General features: G+C 39.9%; 2 protein-coding genes across 15 annotated transcripts in view; both read right to left on the bottom strand.

Moving 5' to 3' along the window:
• Positions 1-17,943, bottom strand: part of CCNT2 (cyclin T2) — a 26,060-nt gene extending 8,117 nt beyond the window's left edge. For 2 of the 9 annotated variants that reach the window (XM_071435418.1, XM_071435420.1), the window contains exons 1-7: positions 17,706-17,932; positions 16,915-16,996; positions 10,231-10,359; positions 9,668-9,728; positions 8,523-8,585; positions 2,247-2,292; positions 796-959 (exon numbers count right to left, since the gene is read on the bottom strand). In XM_071435418.1, coding sequence (XP_071291519.1) covers positions 796-959; positions 2,247-2,292; positions 8,523-8,585; positions 9,668-9,728; positions 10,231-10,359; positions 16,915-16,996; positions 17,706-17,905 — 745 coding nt within the window. In that variant the 5' untranslated portion in view covers positions 17,906-17,932. Of the gene's footprint in view, positions 1-795; positions 960-1,931; positions 2,293-3,026; positions 4,385-5,116; positions 7,243-8,499; positions 8,586-9,667; positions 9,729-10,230; positions 10,360-16,914; positions 16,997-17,705 lie in introns of those variants that run through there. The other 7 variants (XM_071435416.1, XR_011680423.1, XM_071435417.1 and 4 more) reach the window with 7 other exon arrangements.
• Positions 17,944-20,889: 2,946 nt separating this feature from the next.
• The window catches only part of ACMSD (aminocarboxymuconate semialdehyde decarboxylase), a 39,705-nt gene continuing 38,208 nt past the window's right edge, over positions 20,890-22,386 (bottom strand). For all 6 annotated transcript variants that reach the window (XM_071435433.1, XM_071435432.1, XM_071435435.1 and 3 more), the window contains 2 exons: positions 21,267-21,365; positions 20,890-21,050 (listed from right to left, as the gene is read on the bottom strand). In XM_071435433.1, coding sequence (XP_071291534.1) covers positions 20,988-21,050; positions 21,267-21,365 — 162 coding nt within the window. In that variant the 3' untranslated portion in view covers positions 20,890-20,987. The remainder of the gene's footprint in view (positions 21,051-21,266; positions 21,366-22,386) is intronic.

Below are 22,386 nucleotides of genomic sequence, written 5' to 3'. Positions count from 1 at the left end.
CCAGTAAGACAGAGATGTTTGCACCTGCACTTTGATGAAGCTCACTCAGGTTCTGTGCTTCACATGACATCTACTCAATTTCTCACTTTCTAACCCTCCCTCCCCAGAGTGCTGTTAAAAAAGAACAGCTCAGCAGCTCAGGAAAGCAGCAGGCACAGAGAGCCAGTGCTGGGCCATCTGAAGCCTGGAGATCTCCACCACTACTGTGAAACAAACCTTTCACTCCAGGACCAACAAAGTCCAACACACACATCTGCAAGCCCCAGGAGCTCCCACCTCCTCTACAGCAGCACATCTGGCCCTCAAATTCAGACTCCACTGTAGTAAATACTAACTTGAAAGACAGCAAACTTATAGGTGTAGGGTGTTCTAGACATATGCTTTCTTCTTACCAGAGTCTGAGATCCCACAAGCTACACCAAACTGTTAACACAGAAGTGCCTTCATAAACATGGCAATTTTATGTCCAGTCACTGAAACAACACTGAGGTTCCTGAAACAATCAGGACTGCATGAATGTGCACTGCCAGATTTCCATCTCTGTCTTAGTTCTGAAAAGCTTTTAAAAGCAGGATTCTATCCTCCACCTGCAAAATGTATGTGGACACCCCAGCCAACAGCCAAACCAAGTTTGTCTTCTGAAGTTCTCCTCACTCCTACATCTTTCTTTCACTGAAGATACAGCACATGAAGTCAGTGAGACTTAATTTCAGCTGAATGCTCTCACTACATAGTAAGCTCCATCCTTACATGAATAACCCTTGAATTTCAAAGTGAGACAGGAGCACGACTTACCATCTAGTAGTTCTAGAGTAACTGAGGGATCTACATATTCCCACCAGTGTTTTCCATCAGTTGATACTGGAATCTCCCAGTTGGACCACTTGCAGGCCAAGTGAATGCACACACATGCTATCACTGTGGGCTTGTACTGAAGACAGAATGTGGTAAGGTGAAGGCTGTTGCACACATTTCGTAATGAGGAACCAAAGGAAATCAAACATGTAAAACAGAAAACCCAAACAAATCAACCATTAACATACAGAATGAGATAGCTTGTCAATCAACAGCAATTAAACAGTTGTTGAATAAGTTCATAAGATACCTACTGCCCTAAGAAAACAAAGGGCTGGGCATTTATCTGGTAGAAAAGTTTAATTTGATTTTGCTATCAGAAGCTTGATGAACGGTAAATAAATTTACCAATTATTCTACTGTACTTAAGTACCAAAAGGGGCAGTATAATATGGTGAATTAAAATTCTGCAGTATAATGCACAGAGCTAATTGTGCAGTCTCTGAATGAGACAATCAGAAGGTTCCCAGCAGCCAGGTGAGTTATTTGTGGGCTTTGCTTTCACCAGGCCTGGATCTGTGACATTTGTGATGCTGTCTTCAGCTTCCAGCACCACAAACACATTGGTTCACTTTCTCTGCTTTAGCATAACTTCTCTTAACAGCTGCTGAAGTACAGAATTTTGTCCATCAAGGAACCACAAGGAGTTATTTATTTATTTAGAACAGTTCTAATAACCAGCAGATACTGTTTAAAAACTCTATCTACACATAATGTAATTCTCTTAAATAAAGGTTAAAGTAGTTTTGCAAGAGGCAAATTGAAGTAATCAAGGCTAAAGTCTGCCCTCTAATTCTTTCTATGACAGGCTATGTCTACAAAACACCCACTTGGCATCCTAGGACTATAAATTTATCTAGTACTTAAGTTTTAAAACTATAAATTAAGATTAAAGAGCTGTTTCTAAAAGAAATAACATTGGGCTACTACTAGTCTATCTAAAAAGAAAGATCAGCTAGTTGAAAATATCTTAGGCCCACTAGAATTTTATAAGTTAAGACTGAATCAATATATTTAAAGTTAAGAGAAAACTGCCATTAACTACAAGTGTAAACTAAAAATAGTTTTGTACTTACCAAGATGCTCGGATTTCTAGGTTAAGTTTATCTCTTTGTAATCTTTAGCTGCTATTCAGGCTACCAATTTTAGACTTATGCACTCACAATCGAGAAAAAGTCATCAGAAAGCACCACTACACTTCTCATTGTGCATTTAAGCCCTTTGTGCCATCAGGCCCTTGTCCAATACACCGCACTGCAGGCGGGGAGGTACCACCACTGGAGGTGGCCCAGTCCCCCACTGCAACAAGGGTAAGACACATCAGGGGGCCCTGCAGTAAAGGAAGCTATAGTGTGCTACAACAGTGCAACAAAGAGGTTCAGGATAACAACCTGTTGGTAGCCATGAAATAGGATGTCTGTGCCAAATCCTTGCTTGCTGTAAGAAAAGAAAAACAAAAGAGATTAAAGAACTGTACTAATTTGTCAAGGTTATTTCAAAATTCAAGCAGTTTTACCTTCCAAAAATCACTGCTGGGTATTTTTAAAGTACTGATCTGGCTTTAGCTAACTAGCCTTTAAAATAATCTTTTCTGAGACACAGAAGACTGAGACACACTCAGTGGGGGAGCTGGACCTGTCATTCCCTCAGAGCCCCTCCCTCCCCCTGCACAGCCCACAGCACAGTTCCCTCCAACAGCTGCCAGGTGAGCACTTTCCTCTGGGAAGCTCTGCTTCCCCACCCTCACCTGCAGGGATCCCTGCTTGGAGCTGGGAGTGCAGCAGGCACTCAGGCCCGGCCAATTCACAGCACAGTGCTCCATCTGCTCTTAGAGGGGCACCCTCCCACCTCCCCAGAGACAGACACACCTCTCTCCCAAGGCCCTGTAACACAGCCAGCCCCCAAGCCATGTGGGAAAAAAATTCAGTTTTTTGCTCCTTCTAATTAAGAGCACTGTAGTCATAACATTTTGTTCCATATTTGTTAAATCTATGGCAAGGCTTCGATAGGAAACAGACAAATTCATTTGAGTTAGTCAGAAAAAAATACCGAAACAAACCACAGGACTGCAACATGCCAGGAATGAAAAACTGACTTGGGCTGTTACAGCCACAGAGTGCTGGCCCCTAGAGTGACACCCCAATGCTCCTCACTCAGGTAAGAGAACTTACTGTAACATGCATTTAATGGAATAGCTGGGCACAAGGGGTTTAACCGCAGATTGAATGCAGCCTTCATTGAATTCTTACTTTGACACTATCACTTGAAATCAGTGCTACCTGCAGAGAGCGTAGTGTTGAATTTTATGTCAAAGGGAATACTGGTAAACTTTTATTTTAATAATATTTCTAGAAAGTTTGAGAAATGCTACAGTGGCTTTTAAATTTAGTTTGTAAAAAGCATCTTAAAATGTGATTTAACTCAACTTCTAATAATTGCCAAGGAATAAAATTCAGATTTGTCTTTATGCTACACAGCCAGGAAGTGCCATAATCTAAGAAGAATGTGGAAGTTGCAAGGTAACAGGATCTGTTCTACACACAAATTCTACTAATCCATAATAATCAGAAGGTGAACTGACAATGTGTTATGCCATAATATTTAGTTTGCACGCTGTAGTGGTAATTGCATGCCAAAAAAACCAAGGAGTTCAACCTCTTCCTCCCATCTAAAAAGAAGGTGGAATCACCAAAAGAAAAAAAAAAAAAGAAAAAGTAAAATTAACAAATAAAAATACACAATGGTTGAATGGTTGAGTAAGACTAAAATTGATGTCTTGCTCTTCATTTTTCATCAAAGAAATACCTTCAAGGATTTATATATTCTGTAAAATTACATGTTTGAATTAAGGGAGCAAGACCAAGAAGCATTTCTACTCTCACTGAAATGTCCCTTCTGGACAAGGAAGAAAAGCAGATGCCAGAAAACTTCTATTTAACATCAGCTTGAAAGATGAGTAAATCATAACACATACCTGGAAGAAAAGAATCACATCTTGAAACACACACTTAAGCCTCAATCAAAAATTACTGTGCTAAATACCTTACCTAGACTAAAAGCAGTATGATTGTTTCAATTTGTTTACAGCTAAATAATAATCATTGCCAAAACCAGCAAGAAACTTCAGCTCACAACTAAAGCCTTTGATAACACAAGGCTCAATTGAAAATATCCGTCCCAAACTCTTCTATGTAGGGCAGCTTTGGTTTAGCAGAATCCATCAATGAAATTAAATTTAATGAATTTTGGTTCCTATACTTTGGTGGTTTATTTCCATTATAGTAGTGGAAAGTGCATCTCCAAAATTTAAATCATCTTGAAGCAGGGGCTAGAACAAGCCAGCAGAGCTGCTCTTATAACTCACAAGCCGCAGGACCGATGGCTACGACACCAGCCATGAACGACCAGTTTTAGATTTTAGCATTCAGGAGTGATTTCAAACATCCATCCTGTCTCACTGCTGCAGAAGCAGCCATAAAACAGGGATTAGTGAAATAGTCATCAATATTTTGAAACAGGACTTGCTGTCTGACACACCTTCCGAGAGGCTGTCTCCAAGGAATTGCCAACTGGAAACCAAAAAGCTTTTTATTTGGCATAGCCACACAATTCACTGCTTGCAGTTCCAAGATACCTGAGTCTTTTCTTCAACACAGCTTATCTTGGATCTTGGGATGCTCATGAAAACGTGACTGCCAAGTGCCCATTAGGAGCTGGTAACTGGCTATGCCTGGCCCCTGACAACGTGTGAGCATTCCCCAGAAAGGAGATTGCAGAAAAGCCAGTCAGCATCAGAAGAGAGAAGCTTGCTGAAGTCCTTCTGGCAAAAGCAAAAAGCCCCAGGCTCTGAACAGAGGGATGCTGGAAGGTGCCTGTTGTATCTGGAAAGGGCTGGAGGAGGCCATGGTGTTGGCATTCAGGTCTGAGCAGTCCTGGTGGCTTTAATTCTTGGAAGTATTTAAAACTTGGAAACAGGCCCACAAAAACCTGAGGTCAAAGTTCAGAATGGGAAGGCCGCCTGTAGCAAGTGCTGGAGTGCAGCTGGTGTTTCACATCTTTCCACACCACTAAGATTCAAATTTTCCTCATGAGAATACCCTCTGAAAAAGCTGAGGCATTTTCACCTTGTCTTCTGCTGATTTTGTCTTTCTCAGGCTGATTTAAGCAATGGCATTTGCACACAGATACTATGGGATATTTGAAGGATTTGACAGTGCAATTTTCAGAAATGATTAGTAAGGATCATGGGTGTTCGAGATACCTGATAACCTGCAGAGTAGCGAGAACAATCCTAGAAATCCTTGAGATCTCATCTTCAGTTCCAAAAGGTTGTGTTCCAGCACAGGGAAAGGAGTGACTGAAGACTTCCCAAGATGGAGATGAGGATACAGATTCCAAGTTTCACCAGAAGCAGGCTGAGAACAGACTGATTTTGCACCAGTGTAAGAGGACCATGACACAATCTTGGCACCAGGGCAGTTCCACTGCTGATCACTCAGCTAGTGTTGAAGGCAGCAAGGGCCAAAACCAGAACAGTTTTTGGTATTTTGGTGGGGTTGTTTTTCCCCTTTTCTTTTTTCCTTTCTTCTCTTCACTACTGGAGCATTCTTGGAATGGACACTGAAGCTTGCTGACTGGCCCTCACATATCCACTGCCTTCAGATTCCTTGGACCTGTGGGATCCTAAGGAATGATGGTTCTGTCTCCTCTTCTCAGTCTCTTGACACTGAGGAAGAATGGTGCAGAAAAAATACTAAGCCCACACCATTTTCCTTGTCTGCTATACTGACCAAACTGCAAAGATGGAACAATTTCATTAACCCATGAGTCTCTGAACGCTAGAAGGAGTCACTAGGTATTGTATGCCTGAACATCATGAATCATTATCTATGCATCCAGTCACCCCTTCTCTGCAATGATCTGTGTTGTCTAGTAACACCTTCAAAAAGGCTTTTCATTTTAGAGAAGAATTCATTTTTTCTTTAGTTGTATGTTGAAGCAATTATATTTATTTGCACCAACTCCCACTTACTAGTTCATCTTCAGCTTCCATCAATTGGTTCTGGTGTGCCACTGCCAGACTAGACAGTCTTCTGACAAAGGACTTGGTTGAGTTTTTTGAGCATCATCAACACAACCTGGGTTTTTAATTTTTCATTTTGTTTTTAAGGGGGATAGCTTACAACTTAATAACAGGTAACAGTGACTGCATAAAACAAATTACCCTGGATGCAAGACAGCAAAAAGTGATGGAGAGAATCAGCCATCCTCTGAGGCACTGCAGTTTAGTCAGCCAAAGGGCCCTTTCCCACCACCTGACAATGCAGGGCACAAACCCTAAGCCAAATCCTGAAGCACACTTGCAGATCTCAGCTAACATTGCTGCTTCTTTTTTGATACTCAGTCAGACATGACATTCCTCCCTTCCTCCTCTCTCAAACATGCAGTTGGAAGTTTTAATCATAACAGGCTTGGGTAAGTTAATCATCTTTATTCAAAAAAGGTATCTCTGCCTTCTGAAATGGTATTTTTTTGTCCAAGATGATGATCCAGAACTGGATGAAGTAACCTTGGATTTCTTTAACTTCTCAGTCAATCCCTTTGGTACTAAAGGTTTAACACTGAAAAATCTTAAGTATATTTTAAAAGCTTCAGGACTCAGATATCTGAGTGTTGCATCTACTGACCTTGAAAACCCACACTGTCCAATAAATAAATGCTCAGGGACAGAAAACTAAACTGCTACCACTGTGTCTTTGAAGATAATCACAGTGCCCATGGGCCCATCTCCCTGTCCTCTCAACAATCAAACCAACGTTCCATGGCACTTATTCTGTCCTTGCCTGACTTGCATGCATGACTTCAAATCTCATGCCTGATGTTTTAAATGAATTAATTCGTTTCCTTTTTCTTATTTTAATATGAGGTACTCAAATCTCATGTTTACAGTCTACACCACTCCTAGGGACATGTTCCCAAGGATTCCATCCACACACACACTATGGAGCACACCTCCTCCAGTGAGCAGGTTTTTGAACATCAGAGACATTACATTCACTGTGCACCAGTCCTTGAGCTACATGGATTTTCAGCCCTCACTGAAGTCTTCAGATTTCAAGACTTGGTATCACTTTAGACTTCTAAGTATTTAATTCTTCTGACATTAAATACTAGTTTAAAGATGTCAAATTAAAAAATTCACAGTATCTTCCAAGTATGAATCTTGTCAGTACAAAAGATTACAATGAATCTTGTCATTACAAAACACAAAGAGAAAGGCTGAACTGCCTTAGAGTGGTATCTACCCTTGAAAGGAAATCCAGTTTGTGTAGCAGTGTGCCAGTGTGTGATACACACTGATGTGGAAATCCTGAGGCAACACAACATTCCCCCACCCCTCCCCACAGCCCCAGACACCACACAGAAGCACAGGGGTTCCCCAAGAGAGTCAAACGTGCCCACATTTACAGTGACCAACAGCTAAGAAAAGCCAAAACAAAACCCTACAGGGCAGCTGGTGCAGACTACTGAGACTTCAGGTGCAACTGGACTGGTGCACCAAGTCACAACCAAATCTGGGCAGAAAGCAGAGAATCCTTATCTTACAGCAAGCAGAGCAATAAAACTACTTTATATGCAAGTAAGTTACAGCACCAGCCCTACTCAGTGTCCAAAGACACTCACCAGGAAGCTACAGCAAATAAGAGAAACCCTTCCTTAAAAGAACACCATTAATTCCAGAGTTACTACAAACCAAATCTAGTTAACAGGGTCAGGCTGTACCTAAATTTTATATATTTTATAAAGGGAAAAGAAAAAACACCAAAAACTTAGAAGCACTTATGCATTTCTCACTGCAAAACCAGCTAATGATTAGAGACTAACAACCATGGTCTAATAATTTCAAAACACTTTTTACTTAAGAAACATAATTAAAATGAAAAGCTTATTTTAGATGCTTTTACAACTGAAACCTAATTTTTTTCATCCTACATCTTATAAGAGGGTGTTTTAATCTTTTTTTAAAGCTCCAAAAGAAACCAATTCAAGAATTAAAGAAGATGTGCCAAAATGCCACAAAAAAGATAGAGAACAAAACAGGTTTCTAGCCAGTCACATGAATGAGCTGCAGACAAGTTACAGGATATGTTTAACTAAAGGTTTGGGGTTTTGTGCAACCATCCAAAGCAAGTAAGGACACACTGCCACAGAAAAACAATTAGTCACACCTATTTGCATGTGCCAGCAGACTTGCTATGCACTCTCTATCCCTCAGTCCATTACCTGAAAAGATTTGCTAAGACAAAAAGCTGGCATTAGCCATCAATGGGTAAAACTACTTCAGAGTGAAAATCATCAGCTCAGAACCACACTATGGATCTGGCCAATCAGTTTGCAACTGCTTCTGGCATTCCAGAACATGTGGAACAGGTACTATTAAAAACAAAGCTATAAGAAAACAAAAAAAAAAAAAAAAAAAAAAAGAAGGACAAAAGACTGGACTCTGTGACTCTCTAAAGGTAAATATCAAACCTTTAATAATTAATTTTAAACATACTCTTTGGATAACATAGTTGGTGAAAAATCACGTTAGACAAATAACATTACTTTCAAATTTTACAAGAAAGGTAAAAAAGGACTTACAGAAGTGATTAAAAGTCACTGACCTCTCACTAACTGTGTACATTTCACAACATCTGTGTGTGGATGTTCAATGGTAATCTCAAAACCTGAGGAGTTACAAATACATTTTAGAATTATACATTTGCATCTGTAAAATAAAAAGCAAACCCCTTATGTTTCCCCACAGATCTAAAAGATTTGCTAAACTTTTGCACTACAGAGTAAGTAACACTATTTAAGTGCCTTTTATTCTTTACCTTTTCATACTTTTGAATGGCAGATGGTAAAGCGACTTTGAAATCCATTACTAAAACATTTCTCCAGTAATCTCAAACCCTGTACACTTGTAACCTGGGAAATTACTGTATTTTTAAAGCTGAATATATCTGAACAATTTCTAGCAAGTTAGTATGTCAGTAAAAACTGTACTGCAAACACAATGGTGTGCATGTATACTTTTATTAATTGATTTCTAGCACTTAAACATGTTGCATGTATGAAATTAGAAATTAAATCAGTTTGTAGATCAGTGACTTAAGAAACCCTTCTTGATTTATGACACTGTTTTAAGAACTAGGTCACTACTGTGAGTTATTTTTTTTAACAATACCCCAAGTGGTATTTAAGAATATCTGAGCAAGTCAGTGTTCTCAAGCCTCTGGCTGTAATTGTCTCTGTGGTATTTTAGTCAGAAGAGTGTCTTGACAGAACATTCCACTTCAAATTTTGGAATCATCTGAATCCATTAAATGGCTACTCTACAACTTGTTTTCTTCAGAGTCAGCACCTGCTGAATTACATAATGTTCTTCTATGGGAAGGCAGAACAGGGAAGAGCACTGGGTACAAAGCTCTTTCCAACTGCTCCAGGACATGCACAGCCAGCCTACTACACCATGCTACCTTATGGGAAGAAATGCCAATGGAATTACTACTCAGAGTAAAATCTATGTGGAAGCCTACACATTTCTACCTCAAACTGTCAGAAACATCTCTTTCACAAGGACAGACACACCTTTCTTCTCCACAGTGAACACAGCAGAGCTGCTAACACAAAACTAAATTCAGGAGTTATACAGGAAAACAGTTAAATTCTAGTGTACCAACAGCACATCAAAAATCCAGTTATTTGGGTCCCACTAGCTCTTTGTGGCAAGCTGGCTGCACAGGAGGTATTTAGAAAGACATACCTAAAGTTTGAAGCATTATTGTTTCAAGTATAACCAGCTCCTGGGCTTGTTGAAGGTATGCCTGAAACAAACAAGCAGACAGGTGAAGACACAAAATCAGAACTTCACTCCCACACTGCCTCTGTGGCACAGCAACACAGGACACAGCACCAGTCCCAGGCCAGTGAGCACTGCCAACTCCCAACACTTCACACTGGGGTTACTTTCTTCCCCCAGTACACACACTGCTGCAAATTCAGCTCCACCTGCCTGCCTTTCACAAGATTAACTTAGTCTGGATCTCAAACAATCTATTCCAGCAAAGCATTTTTGGGAGGCCAGGTGGGTGCTGTAAGAATTTCAAGATGGAGCAATCTCTTCACGTTTCATAACAAATAAGTGAGTCTTTAAGAAACTGCATTAAGTAATAGAAAGACTTAAATGGTACCAAAAAATGTAAAAAATACAAAGGCTTTTCTTCCTAGGCTGCAGAGAGCAATATTCCAGCAAGACAATGTAACAAATCATTAGGTGAAATGACATCTTTCAAACCATGTATCTTTGAAACCATAACTTCCACCTACATCACTCTTTGTATCCAGCTGTGGCTCTTGAGGATGAAGACAGGCATTTGCTACTTTAATAACATGTTCAAGTTTCCGTGGCTGTTCTTCCACTTTTGCAGCCAAAAACAATGCCGTGGGAGACATTATCTGAAGAAGAAAAACATGTGTATTTTTTAACTTTTTACAAGCAGGACTTGAATTTTTATGGAGTCTAAACTAGCACAGAAAAGGTTTAAGAAGTTGGATTTGTGGCTTTTTTTTTTCCAGTTTTGAAGTCATGCAAGGCAACGAAAATATAACTAGTCATGTTTTATTTTGTAACTGATGCAATCCTCTCAGCAGCACAGGGAAGGAGTAGCATAATGTTAAATTACATTTGTGAGTAAAATGTCTGAGGTCAAACTAATTCTAGTTCAACATAAAATATTTTGGCCCAGAAGACTTAGTCACAGTAGAACAGGCTGTTTCAAGTTAAATATACCTCATGAGAAAGTTCATCCAATTTCTTGCACAGAGCGAGTCACTACACCATCTTTTCAGTAAAACAGCTGATCACAAGTTCTGGTAGCATTTAATTCTCCCAAAGAGTGAGAAACTTTGCAGAGAACTTTAATAAAAACAGCTTGTTATATAAACATAGGCTCTACAAGTACAAGGAACTTAATATATATACACATATATTCTTAGCAACTTTACTATATGCCCAGCAGTATCTGGAGAACAAAGCGTAAGGATTTGTAAAACACCAGTTCTACCCAATGTCAGTAAAGAGCACACATTACATTTAAAGAAGAAAATGTATATCAAACTCTAGGTGTCACAGGGTGGCAGTTCAGTATCACCTAAGAGGTAGCTGTGAAGTAGGATTTTGGTGCCTGTTGTCAGCTACAGTGACTGATGTGTGCAGGCAGAACACAGCAAACCACCAACCACTGATGAATTAGGTTCTCTTTGCATGCAAAAGCTGCCCATGTTAACCAGGAATTAAAATGGTACTAGAAATCATCTAGACATAGCTGATTAAAATGATTAAAATTAAGCCAGTATAAAGCATTTATTCAGAGACTGAAATAGCTCCTTGCTGAGTATTTCATTAATGCATGGTGCGAGTATTGGATTTCTCATTCAATGTCCAAATGGAACTAGGCTAAATAGGAGGCATAGCCCCCCTAAAGTCAGATTTGCTTTTTTTGCCAGTAAACAGCCCCTTTTTATGCCAAAATGAAACATTTGGTATAAAAATTTACACTATATGCAAAACTGCAACAAACTAATTAAACATTTAAGGGATTAAATTTCAGAAGCGTTCAAATGTACTGAGAGTAGTTTTTTGCATCCTTAAATCACTTTGAAATGTCTGCTTGGATCTTAAGTAAAACTTTAAAGTTGGCAGACTTGAAAATTGACACCCTGGTAAGGCAAGAACCTTTGATGAGTAGAAGTGTGCCATGAGAAATCTAGTAAAAATCTCAGTCTATAAAAACCAACCACCCAAAACAAGTCACAGGGAGCAAATTCTTTTACAAGGGAGACAAGAACCCCTGTTTTCTTTTTAAGAATCTTGTAACCTAAGCCTGATGAACAAATGAAATAAAAACCCAAGGTGAAGTGTTGCTGAACAAGGCCATATTAGCACTGTCATTTAATACTTCTGATGATTCTGTAGAAGTTTCTATCCCCATTGCTTGAAGTAATGATTTAAAATTCTGGAAGGAATTTCCTTTGCCAAGGACATAGTACTTGAAATGTGTCTCACACTGGGAGGTAAAACTTTTAAACAGTAAATATGATGGAAACACTTTCTGGAGTTCAGAAAGTGACAGTATCAACAGCTCTGAAGTGGCAGAAAATGCAGAAGATGTCAGGCAGCACACACAGGCATAAACCAACACACACATGTCATCTAAAGGGATTTTACAGAACTCAATTTTCAACAACTGCCATGGCTGAAAACATTTCCATTTCACAGAGGCATTATTTGAACCAAGTCACCAATGACCAGATAATTAAATCATCAGCAAATTCTCACACAGTGTTGCTCTGTGTCTGACTGCACCAAAGTTCTACTTCTTTCCAAAAAAGCACCATCAGGCTGACTCAGGATCTCTTCTGATTTACTGAAGCAGATCAGATCTGGCCAAGAAATCTCCACACAATTCCTGATCTCCAAGACTTTACACAGAACACAGCTCTGGAGGCTGATTAAGTCAAGCTGATTAATTGTCATATAACTCTGGTTCATCAGAAATCTATGTGCAGCCCAATTAACTATTTCCTTCCAAAATAAGTGTTGGCTTCTGGCCAAAGAATTTCAGGTCTTTATCCTATCTAGGACAAGGGTTCTCACTCCCAGTTTAGAGTAGGCCACTATTTTTAGCTGCCTTGGTATTGATTCAGAAAAATAGACATCCTAGTAAAATTCCAGACTTGGCACAAATGTAGTCTTCAGTGAACACACCCTGCTAAGTGTATAACTGGCAAAGTTACTCAAATGCTTTCATTCATTTCCAATTACCAAAAATGGCAAAAAAACCAAGCAAAGTAGAACAAAAAAAGCAAAATTAAAGAAACACCCTTGACAAAGCAATAGTGTATTTCCTATATATAAATATCTTAATTTGATATCAATCAAAATAACTTAGAGCAATTATATACTATGCACCCCAAATAGTCTTTGAGAAATCTTCAGAACACATGTGATATATGACATTAAATCCCACTATATAACTAGCCATGTCCCACAGAAACAGAAAAAATCCCCAAACCATAAGAGCCTTGTTTACACAACCCAAAAGCATTATACAGCAAGTTTCACTGGGAACTGTGGTACAAGCCCTTTTTCACTTAAAAGTACAAGGCAGTGTAATGACACAGGCACTCAGGAAAATCTCAGAACACATCAGCAGCATGCATGTAGTTTGCTGGGATCCCCCTCTCCCTTCCAATGCCAATATTAGTAGGTTTTTAGACTGATCCAGTTTAGCCTAAGACATTAGTGCTTACAGTCTATGAGAGGGTTTTCAAGTTTGAACACAAAGAGCTGTGAGGAATTTTTTTTATTATAACCAGGAGTTCACATTGCGTAAAAGTAGCAAATATGTTAAATTGCACTATTAAAACCAGAACTGAAGTACCCAAAACAGCCTCACTAGAGCTTGAAGCGTATTATGAAAGTTTCAAAACTTTGCAAAACTGCAAAGTCAACTGTTTAATACTGTGCTTTGGACAGGGCACAAGGAAGGGAATGCAGAGGACTGGAAACAAAACAGCCTCCACACAACTCACCTACCTTGCACTTGAAGGAAAACAACTCCTTATGCAGCCTTCTTGAGGCTCTTCACTAAGCTCCACTGTATGGCACAAAAATCCCTTGACATCATCAAGACTATTTTCAACTGGTTGGCTGGTGCTCCACATGGCATTTCTAAGGATTATATTTAAAAACTACAGCTCCCATTTGGATGCCTTACCTCTCATTGCCAGCATAGGAAGGATTTTACCCCCCTTTCTGTACTTCAAATCACAGTGTACTGAAGAGTAAGCATCCAAAAGAACTATTTGCTATATAACAGTGTAACACAACAAGTACTACAGAAGCAGTATTTGCAGAAGAATTTTAATTTTGAAGATATTTTAAAGTATAATAGTGAGGCTAGTACTGCTTATAAAAAGCCAGCAAGCACCCTCCCCATCCCAATATTAGCACAGACTAACTTTATACTCAGCAACCCAAAGTTCCTATGCCCTGGTCAGCAATGTAGAAAGAATAATTTGTGCTGAGGAGATCCACAGTAGCTCCTGTCATTTGCACAGCCAGGAAAATTAGCAGTCAGGGCATCCAATTCTGCTTCCCAGAATTGGTAAAGCAAATTTCCATCCTCACTGGGGCACAGCAACCTTGCAAGGACTTTGCCTGCCTCGACTGCCACATCCAAACCTCAATACCTTCTTCTTTGTACCTAAATGCAAATACTCAGTAGGCAACCCAGAGCAACTCAAAAGTGTCTTGCTAGCTCACAGTAACTTCACAAAAAAGGGGATATTTGGCCAATAAGCAGTACATATAATCCATTCCCAATGAACCAAGACTACATTAACTGGTACATGCCACCCCTGAGGCTCTACAGATTGAAGATACTGTTGGGAATTCTGTTCCCTGTTTGAGATGACTCAAACTCCTGAAAGCCTGTAAAACTATTTAGCAGTAACTTATACTGAAGAAAAAGGCCATAAAATTAAGACAACAACTATCCCTGTTTGTTAACAATTAAGTGCATCTACAGATTGAAGATACTGTTGGGAATTCTGTTCCCTGTTTGAGATGACTCAAACTCCTGAAAGCCTGTAAAACTATTTAGCAGTAACTTATACTGAAGAAAAAGGCCATAAAATTAAGACAACAACTATCCCTGTTTGTTAACAATTAAGTGCATGTCACAGACATGACCTACATGTGTATTTGTGTAACCTGGCAGGTATACATGATGATAAATGTGCAAGTGCTTATTACCAGCCTAAAAACATTCATCTACCAATAAAACAAGTCAACACAGGCCACATTTTTTCAGCTGAAAATCATAAGGCATTCTGACTAATGGCCATCTCATTTTCTAGCCCCAGCATTCAGATTCCTTTCTGCCATGGATAAACAGCACCACATGCACACAACAAAGAAATATAAGAGATATACTGCACAAGTCTTACCTTTGAGACTGCCAGTACCTTACTATTCCTTTCCAAGGGCTACTTTCTTCTTGCAGAGATGAATACTGTTACATTTTTTAGCTTGCCAAGTACTCTGAAGAGTTGATATTAAGTATTTATTAGAGTTCTCGGCTTCTGCTTTCTCTACAGAGGACCTAATGGATGGTTTGGGAGTATTTTAAAAGTGACTCCACTCACTGAGACCCTGTTTGCCCTACAGAATTGTAAAAAGAAAATGCTCTTGCCCATCAGGACATATAGAAAGCCACTCTCTGGCCTTATGTTCATTAAGAATTACAAAAAGGAGTTCAGCAAGAATTGGTACTGCTGAGGTACAACCTGCAGCTCACTTGCCTTTAACTTTGAACATTATTACCTGAGAATTAATTAAACAGTACACTTCCCTGCCCTCTAATAGCTGCAGTTTCCATGGCAGTCTGCCCTTACATAGCTTACTTGGGAATTTTAACATTCATAATTCAACTTAAGCCATAGATTTCATATAAAGAGCACTGCACATTCAAACACTACTGCACTGCCAATTCCAAGTGACTGTCATTCACCAGCATCCAGTGAAAACCCAAACACAGCAGCCAAAGCTCTTTGCTGCCTAAATCTAGCCCAGATTACCAGCTGACAGTGCAAGCAGCACTCCAGCAGGTGATATAACAGGTATGTGGGTCTATTTATAAACACAGCAGCTCCACACTGAGCCATCTCTCCACTCCAAGCAGCTCCAGTTTATCAGGCCCACAAGCCATTCAAGAGTCCCCGAAAACTTTGGATGCCTCACCAGCTCCAGGTTACTACTACATGGGCAGAACAGCAGCAGGAGGGGAGAAAGAGGAACTTGCATGGATGAACACTGCAGCTCTGGCTGCTGGAAATTTCAGTTTAGCTCAGATTTTGCATGAAAAATAATTATATACACTTCTAAAATGTACCTACAAATGAGTATGTACTTCCAGCTAAAGAGGCACCAAACAAGATGCCCATTAGCTCAGCCAACAATAATGAACAAATTCACTCATTCAGGAAGAAGAGTTGGCTGTCCTTGTACCCCCCTGTGTACCTGCCCCAACTGCACACAGTGCAAGGTTTGCAGGAGCCTACCCCTTGGCAGGTGAAGGTCTCCTCTGACCTAGACCTAACATCTGTCAGCTTCAATCTGTTTTGTCATTAGAAGATCTAAGAAAACTCATCCTTAACATTTAAACCACCATCACTATTAACTGTTCTTCCTAAAAACAAACAAACCCCAAGAACACCCAGACTATTATATTATTATTATTATTTTTCCACCTATTGCATACAGCATTGGACATTGAAAAAAAAAAAAAGCCTGACATTCCCAAGTTGTTATCTCCAGTTCCATACCTGTTACAATATTCCTCAATAACAGCTAGCATTTTTACTGCAAAATTCTGTTCTTAACAACACATTCTGTGTTCAGAGTAAACATATCCAGGTTATTAGACAAAACAAGATTTACCTCAACACATGTAAAATTTTTTCTTATCTAATATGACTTACCACTCAAGATGAGACTAGCTAAAATAATTCACACTGCTTCAGGAACAGCTACATAATCCATATGGATATACACACATAACCACATTTTCATTGTCAGACACACCATGCCAGAACTTCCACTGACTTCACCAAGAAAAATGTGTGTTCCTACACATTAGCCTTTCAAACTTCAGCACATAAACACAAGCCACATTTGAAACATCTAAATGTATTCTTCACACATCTGAAATGTGCTTGATGGTGTCTATTTATTTTTATTTTGATGGCAAAAGATAAAATCTAATTGCTACTAGTTAAAGTAATCCAAAGTTGAAAACAAGTATCATTATTGCTTCTAAACCATTGGTAAGAAGCTAGAATTCTAAAAACAAATCACACTTCACACTCCTGCGTGTAACACTTCTCAGTCAGAACTGCCAAAATTATGGGCATGCTATAACCAAATATCAAATCAATCATACTTACATTTCGATTAAATTTTGTGAAGGAATGATGCATATAAAACCTGTGCATGTAAACAATTGCAGTATTTATGGTAAGCTGAGATCTGGAAGATTAAATGAAGGAAACACTAACATATTAAGAAAATTGTCGACAAGAACTGAAAGCGATGCGCTTTCCATATCAATGACTGCTCGCAACATATTGTCTTCAGCCGAAAATGGATTAGGGACGTGACACTTCAGAACTTAACTGATATTAACACGTATCGTTCCCATCTGTTCCGCAGACCATGTGGAGATTCCTACGCCAGGCTCCCCACAGTCACCCACGGAATGAGAACTCCTCAATGGGCGACACACACTGAAACACTCAAGTGCTTTTGTTTTGTTCCAGTTCAACTATTTCAGTCAGGGATTTGAGGGTTTGGCCTTGCTCTGATCGATTTTTTTTTTCCTTTAAAAAAATCACATTAAAGAACGGCTAAGGAGGAGCTGCCCGTTTCGGATAAAACAGCAGCTCGGGTTTACTCCAGAGCAGCCCCAAGGAGCAGCTCCGGCCGGCAGCGCGGCTGTGAGGGCAGGTGGGAAGCCGCGTCCCCGAGCGCCGACAAAGAGCGCGGCGCGGGGGCTTCGCCAGGCTCCTCCTCCCATTCTGTGCCTCCAGGCCACGGCTCCATCCCGCGGGAGCGCCGGCCGGGGCTGCGGACCACCGGCAAGGCTCCCGGGGACGGCTCCCACGCCAGGAAAAAGGTCTCCCGCCGCCCCTCCACGCGCAGCCCCCGCCGCCCCTCACGCCCGTCCGCGCTCGGATACACGTTGAGGCGCTGGCCCATGTCTTGGATGAGGTTGGCCGCCTGCTGCCGGTACGAGAGCTCCTTGTCGGCCTCCACGCCGCAGCGCCGCGAGGGCGTGTTCTCCAGCTGCTCGCGGCTGAAGAACCAGCGCGACGCGGCCGAGGAGCCGCCGCCGCCCCGCGCTGCGGACCCCGCGGAGCCCGCGCCCGCCGCCGCCATGACACCTCCTCCTCCTCCGGCGCCTCCTCCCGCCGCCTCCATCGCGGCTCTCGCGAGAGCTCCCGGGCCCGCGCGCGCCCTCCGCCATAGAGTCTCGCGGCGGGGCGGCCGCGCGCCGGGCGGGGTCACGTGGGCTGCAAGGGCTGAGGGAGCGGCCATGGCGGGCGCGGCGTGAGGGCCGTCCGGGGATGGAGGCGTGGAGTCATGGAGCCGTCTGAGGGCATCCAGTCCGCCCGTCAGCCCAGCACCGCCACTGTAACCCCGCTCAACCAGTGAACCCCATCGCCCCGTGCCCGCGTGTAACAGCTTGAACACCTCCTGGGATGCTGACTCCACCACCTCCCCGTAACGCCTATCCCATTGCCTGAATGCCCCATAACTGCGTATCTATTTCATACGATACTTCAAATATCTAATCTTAGTCTAGATACCTTTATGCTTAATAAAGTGAAAAACAGATAAAAATGTTTGAAGCAAGGGTTCCTTTTTTAATGCAAGCTAATCACAGAACAGCGTACTTGGAGGAGGACATGGAAAGGGAGAAAGGAAGGAAAGATTTGGAATGCACAACTAGTTCCTAGAAAATTCCTGTCTGCTGGCAATATCAGCTTGTGAACACTTGAGAAATGTACAAGAAAATGATGAGTTATTAGTACGAATTGTGTCATTGGAGGTGAGCAGCTCCAGCATGTCAGTGATGCTCCTGCAGCGTGCGGGTTGTTCTCACTCCGTGCTCAGGGATGGAATTTCAGCCGTGGTTTGAGTTTATGGATTCAAGGTTCAAAGGGTGCAAAAAGGTATTTAAAGTTCTGATCACCGCGCATGAAAATGAGAGCTCTGCTCATGTGAGTGCATTCCACTGCCAATCTGCAGTGGTTTTGTTCACCTGCAGTTACATCACAATGAGCTCTTTTACAACTTCAGTGCCAGTTTTATACACGCAGTTGTAATCTTAGAACCAGACCTGACAGAATGCTGATGAAATATATACAGATGTATACTGCAGCACAGGCATGGATTACTTCCCTGATCTTCCCAAATGTATATATCTTCTTTAAGATCCTGTAAATTTAACCTCAAAGAATTCTCATGTAATTAGCTGATCTTGGACTTCATATTTGTGTGTCTGTTACAATCAAGGTGCAATATTTTACCTCATTGTTTAAATCACTGTGTAAAGGTAATGGAATTTGGGTGCTCAACTTCGATTCTTTATTCCTGCAGTAATTGGTGGAGGATTATTAAGAATGTTCTCATCTGGCTGCAATTAGAATTTTACATTAGCTTTGTTAATGAAATGAAAAGATGAAGGGAAGATTATATATATATATCCCTGTCTTAAAAATTGTAACATAGCAAGAATAGGTAGAATATCATTAAATAATGACAGTGCATAATGAATATGATTTATGCAGGGTATGCACATTAATTAACTCCCATGCAGGATACTGCAATCACCCATTTAGTCACAGGTTAAAGTAATTAAATACAGTTCTTGCTATTGGAGAGGTTCCAGACCTTGGTCCCCAAAGATGTGACATTGCATTTTCATTAACTGGTTTCATTCATAAAAAATTGAAGAATTAATCCAATTAAAATGTATTGGAGGAATCACAATGTATTTTCCTCTTAAATCCATTTAAACATCTGTGAGAATCATGTATATTGAAGGGAAATATGAGAATGAAATTGTCTTTTGACTTTGAAATTTAATTAAAGCAATCTGGTTGAAAAATCATACGTGCTGAAAACTCAATGCCTGCATGTGGATATTTAAATAAAAAAGGTCAACAGAAGTCTTGCAAACCTGAGGACAATAATGTTGTTAAAGCTATTTTCTGTCTCTTCTCTTCCTCTTACATAAAGAATTGATATTCTAAATCTCTGAGCTGCTGACTAATTAAGCTCCAACTACTTCACAAACCAGTTTTTTTTTCTTTGGGAGTGGGTTGGGCACCGTAAAGAAGGACAGAGTGTTCTTTGTTGTCCAACAGAGGCTGGGATCAGCAGAACTGCTGATGTTCAGCATCCTTCAGGTTCAGCCTGTGAAGGCTATGGCCAGAACTAAAAACAACTTCTGTCTAATACTCTTTTGCCTGGAATGTTCCAAGACTGAGCAGAGGAATGGTGGCACCACATGCAGCCAGCCCATGTTCCCACAAGAACAAAGACTGTAAGTGCTAATCCACGTTTTTCTGACTGGTACACAATTCTCCTGGGAGGAGGATGCCTCACTGGATAATAATGAAAACCTGTTTCAATCAATAGTCTATAAAGCAAACCACCTTTCCATTCCCATAGCAGGACTCAAGCTAGGGAGAGCATTAGCACTTCAACATTTAAACTATTCAGCCTTACTTTTAGGAAGCATTTTGTAAGGAATAGAACATTAACCCGTACTGTTGCCAAACACTAGTATTTATTGTGACAGTGACAGTGACACACCAAGTAATACCCACACAAATACATTATTTCTGCACCTACAACCATATTGTTCAAATTGTTTCTGATGAATAAGTTCCCAGTGCTGTAGGTGGCAGCTGATATGTAAAGTCCCCACACAGACCTTTTCCATCCTGTCACAACATTGACAAAGCACGAGTGCACCTGCAGTGCTGAGCTGAGTGCTGTGGGCTGCATTTTCCACCAGTGGATTAAAGAAAATGTTGCCTTTTATTGGGCATCAACACTGTTTAAACTCTGTTTTAATATTTTTTCAGATTCTGTTTGGCTGCTATAACAAAGACAGAAATGTAGTGGGTACATAATTTTCTCAGCTCTTCCTTCCTGGGAATCAAATCCCAATAACATGGCATTGATTATAATTCAGAGATTCTTATAGCTGCAAAAGATGAAATCTCTCCTTTATTATGAAAGCAGGGATTTCAGAATTGTTTAAGAACAGCCTAAATCCTCAGGCAATACCTGTGCATACTCCTTTCCAGTACTCTTGCTTTTGTTTTGGAAATAACAGGAGACTGTCAGATAATTGTCAGTTTTATTTTTCATCTGCACGATTGCACATGCCAACAGAAATACAGGGATATTATTTCAGAAGTTTGGTTGCTTTAGTACTTCATAATTATTCAAATTGCTTTCTGCTAAGACCCAAAAATTCCAGAGCATTTCCAGCCTTGAGTTTATCCTGTTAAAACAAAACACATACACGTTTGTGCTTAGTTCATATTTAACTCAAATGCTTTTTACTTGTGCTTTTAAAGGAACTGCTGCAAAGAGACTGAAGGGTCTTTTCCAGCCTTTGCAGAAATCAGTGTACTACACTGATTTTTCAGTGTTTTATCTCATGTCACATACAGAGACTTAAAAAGGAGGGAAAACCCCTCAAATGTAAAAATCATACCTTCAGTTTATAGTCAAAATCATCCATTGAATCAATCAATTTTCCAGGTTCCAGTTCCCCAAGTGGAAAAGGGTAATCTGTCCCCAAAATAACTTTGTCCTGGTAATAAAAAAGAATTTTACATTTTGCAGTAACATTAAACAATAGAGTTTAAATAATATGGATATTAATATGTACAATATTATAGTAACATTAATATTATATTTTAAACTCATAAATTTTAATTTTTACAGATTTTTAATTTCTTTTTAATTAACATTAAACAATAGAGCACATGCTTTCTGGAATGTATAATGAAGTACAAGAAATTAGATGTATATATTGGACTGATTAATTATGAAAGTGAATATGAAGATCATAACTTCCACTTAGAAAAGAACAAAGCTTGAAAGCAATGACTCAAGAATTTTTTGGATGAGTTTTATTTGGAAAAATTGCAGGATATTTATTAATAATTTTTGTGGTATCTAACTGAAGGTATGGTATTTTAATTCTCATAAGCAGAAAGTTGAAAATGCAAATCCCAGGCTTGAGGCATGAGTGTCTATTGTTTGGGTGAATAAAACATAATTAGAATTGTTAAAATGTTTGACTCTGTTACCAGAGTTCAACACTGAAATAGGGTGAAGAAAATGTCATTCAGTTATTTTCTGAAATGGTTTGTTTTTCTTTTTGTCAAATGCTTTTAAAAATTTTTTTTAATCTCCACTAGATGTCACCCAAAAGTCTCTGATAGAGCCTACACAAATCTTTGCCCAAAATCTCAACAGAAGAGACACATTCTATTGTTCTCTCCTATGTTCTGTCCTGTGTTCTGATTTATTATAGAAGAATTAACATCAGATTAACATAGGAAAATTTATACCCTCTGTCTAATAAATCCAGCACAGATTGATAGCATAGGCTAGATTTTGAGCATAGACTAAACAAAATAGATTTGGATGTGTGTACTTTGAAGAACCTAAATATATTCTTTTATTTATAATATTCAATACCAAGATGATTTATTCACATAAGAAAAACGAATGTCATGCATTTTATGATAAAAAAAAAAACCACAACAACTAAAACCACACCAGGTTTATATGAGAAAGTGAGTTTTTAAGTAAAAGAAAAGGAA

Source organism: Agelaius tricolor, unplaced genomic scaffold (assembly GCF_023055355.1).
Source record: "Agelaius tricolor isolate 1412-34295 unplaced genomic scaffold, bAgeTri1.0.p SCAF_10, whole genome shotgun sequence".
NCBI lineage: Eukaryota > Metazoa > Chordata > Aves > Passeriformes > Icteridae > Agelaius > Agelaius tricolor.
This window is presented reverse-complemented; position numbering and strand designations above follow the sequence as displayed.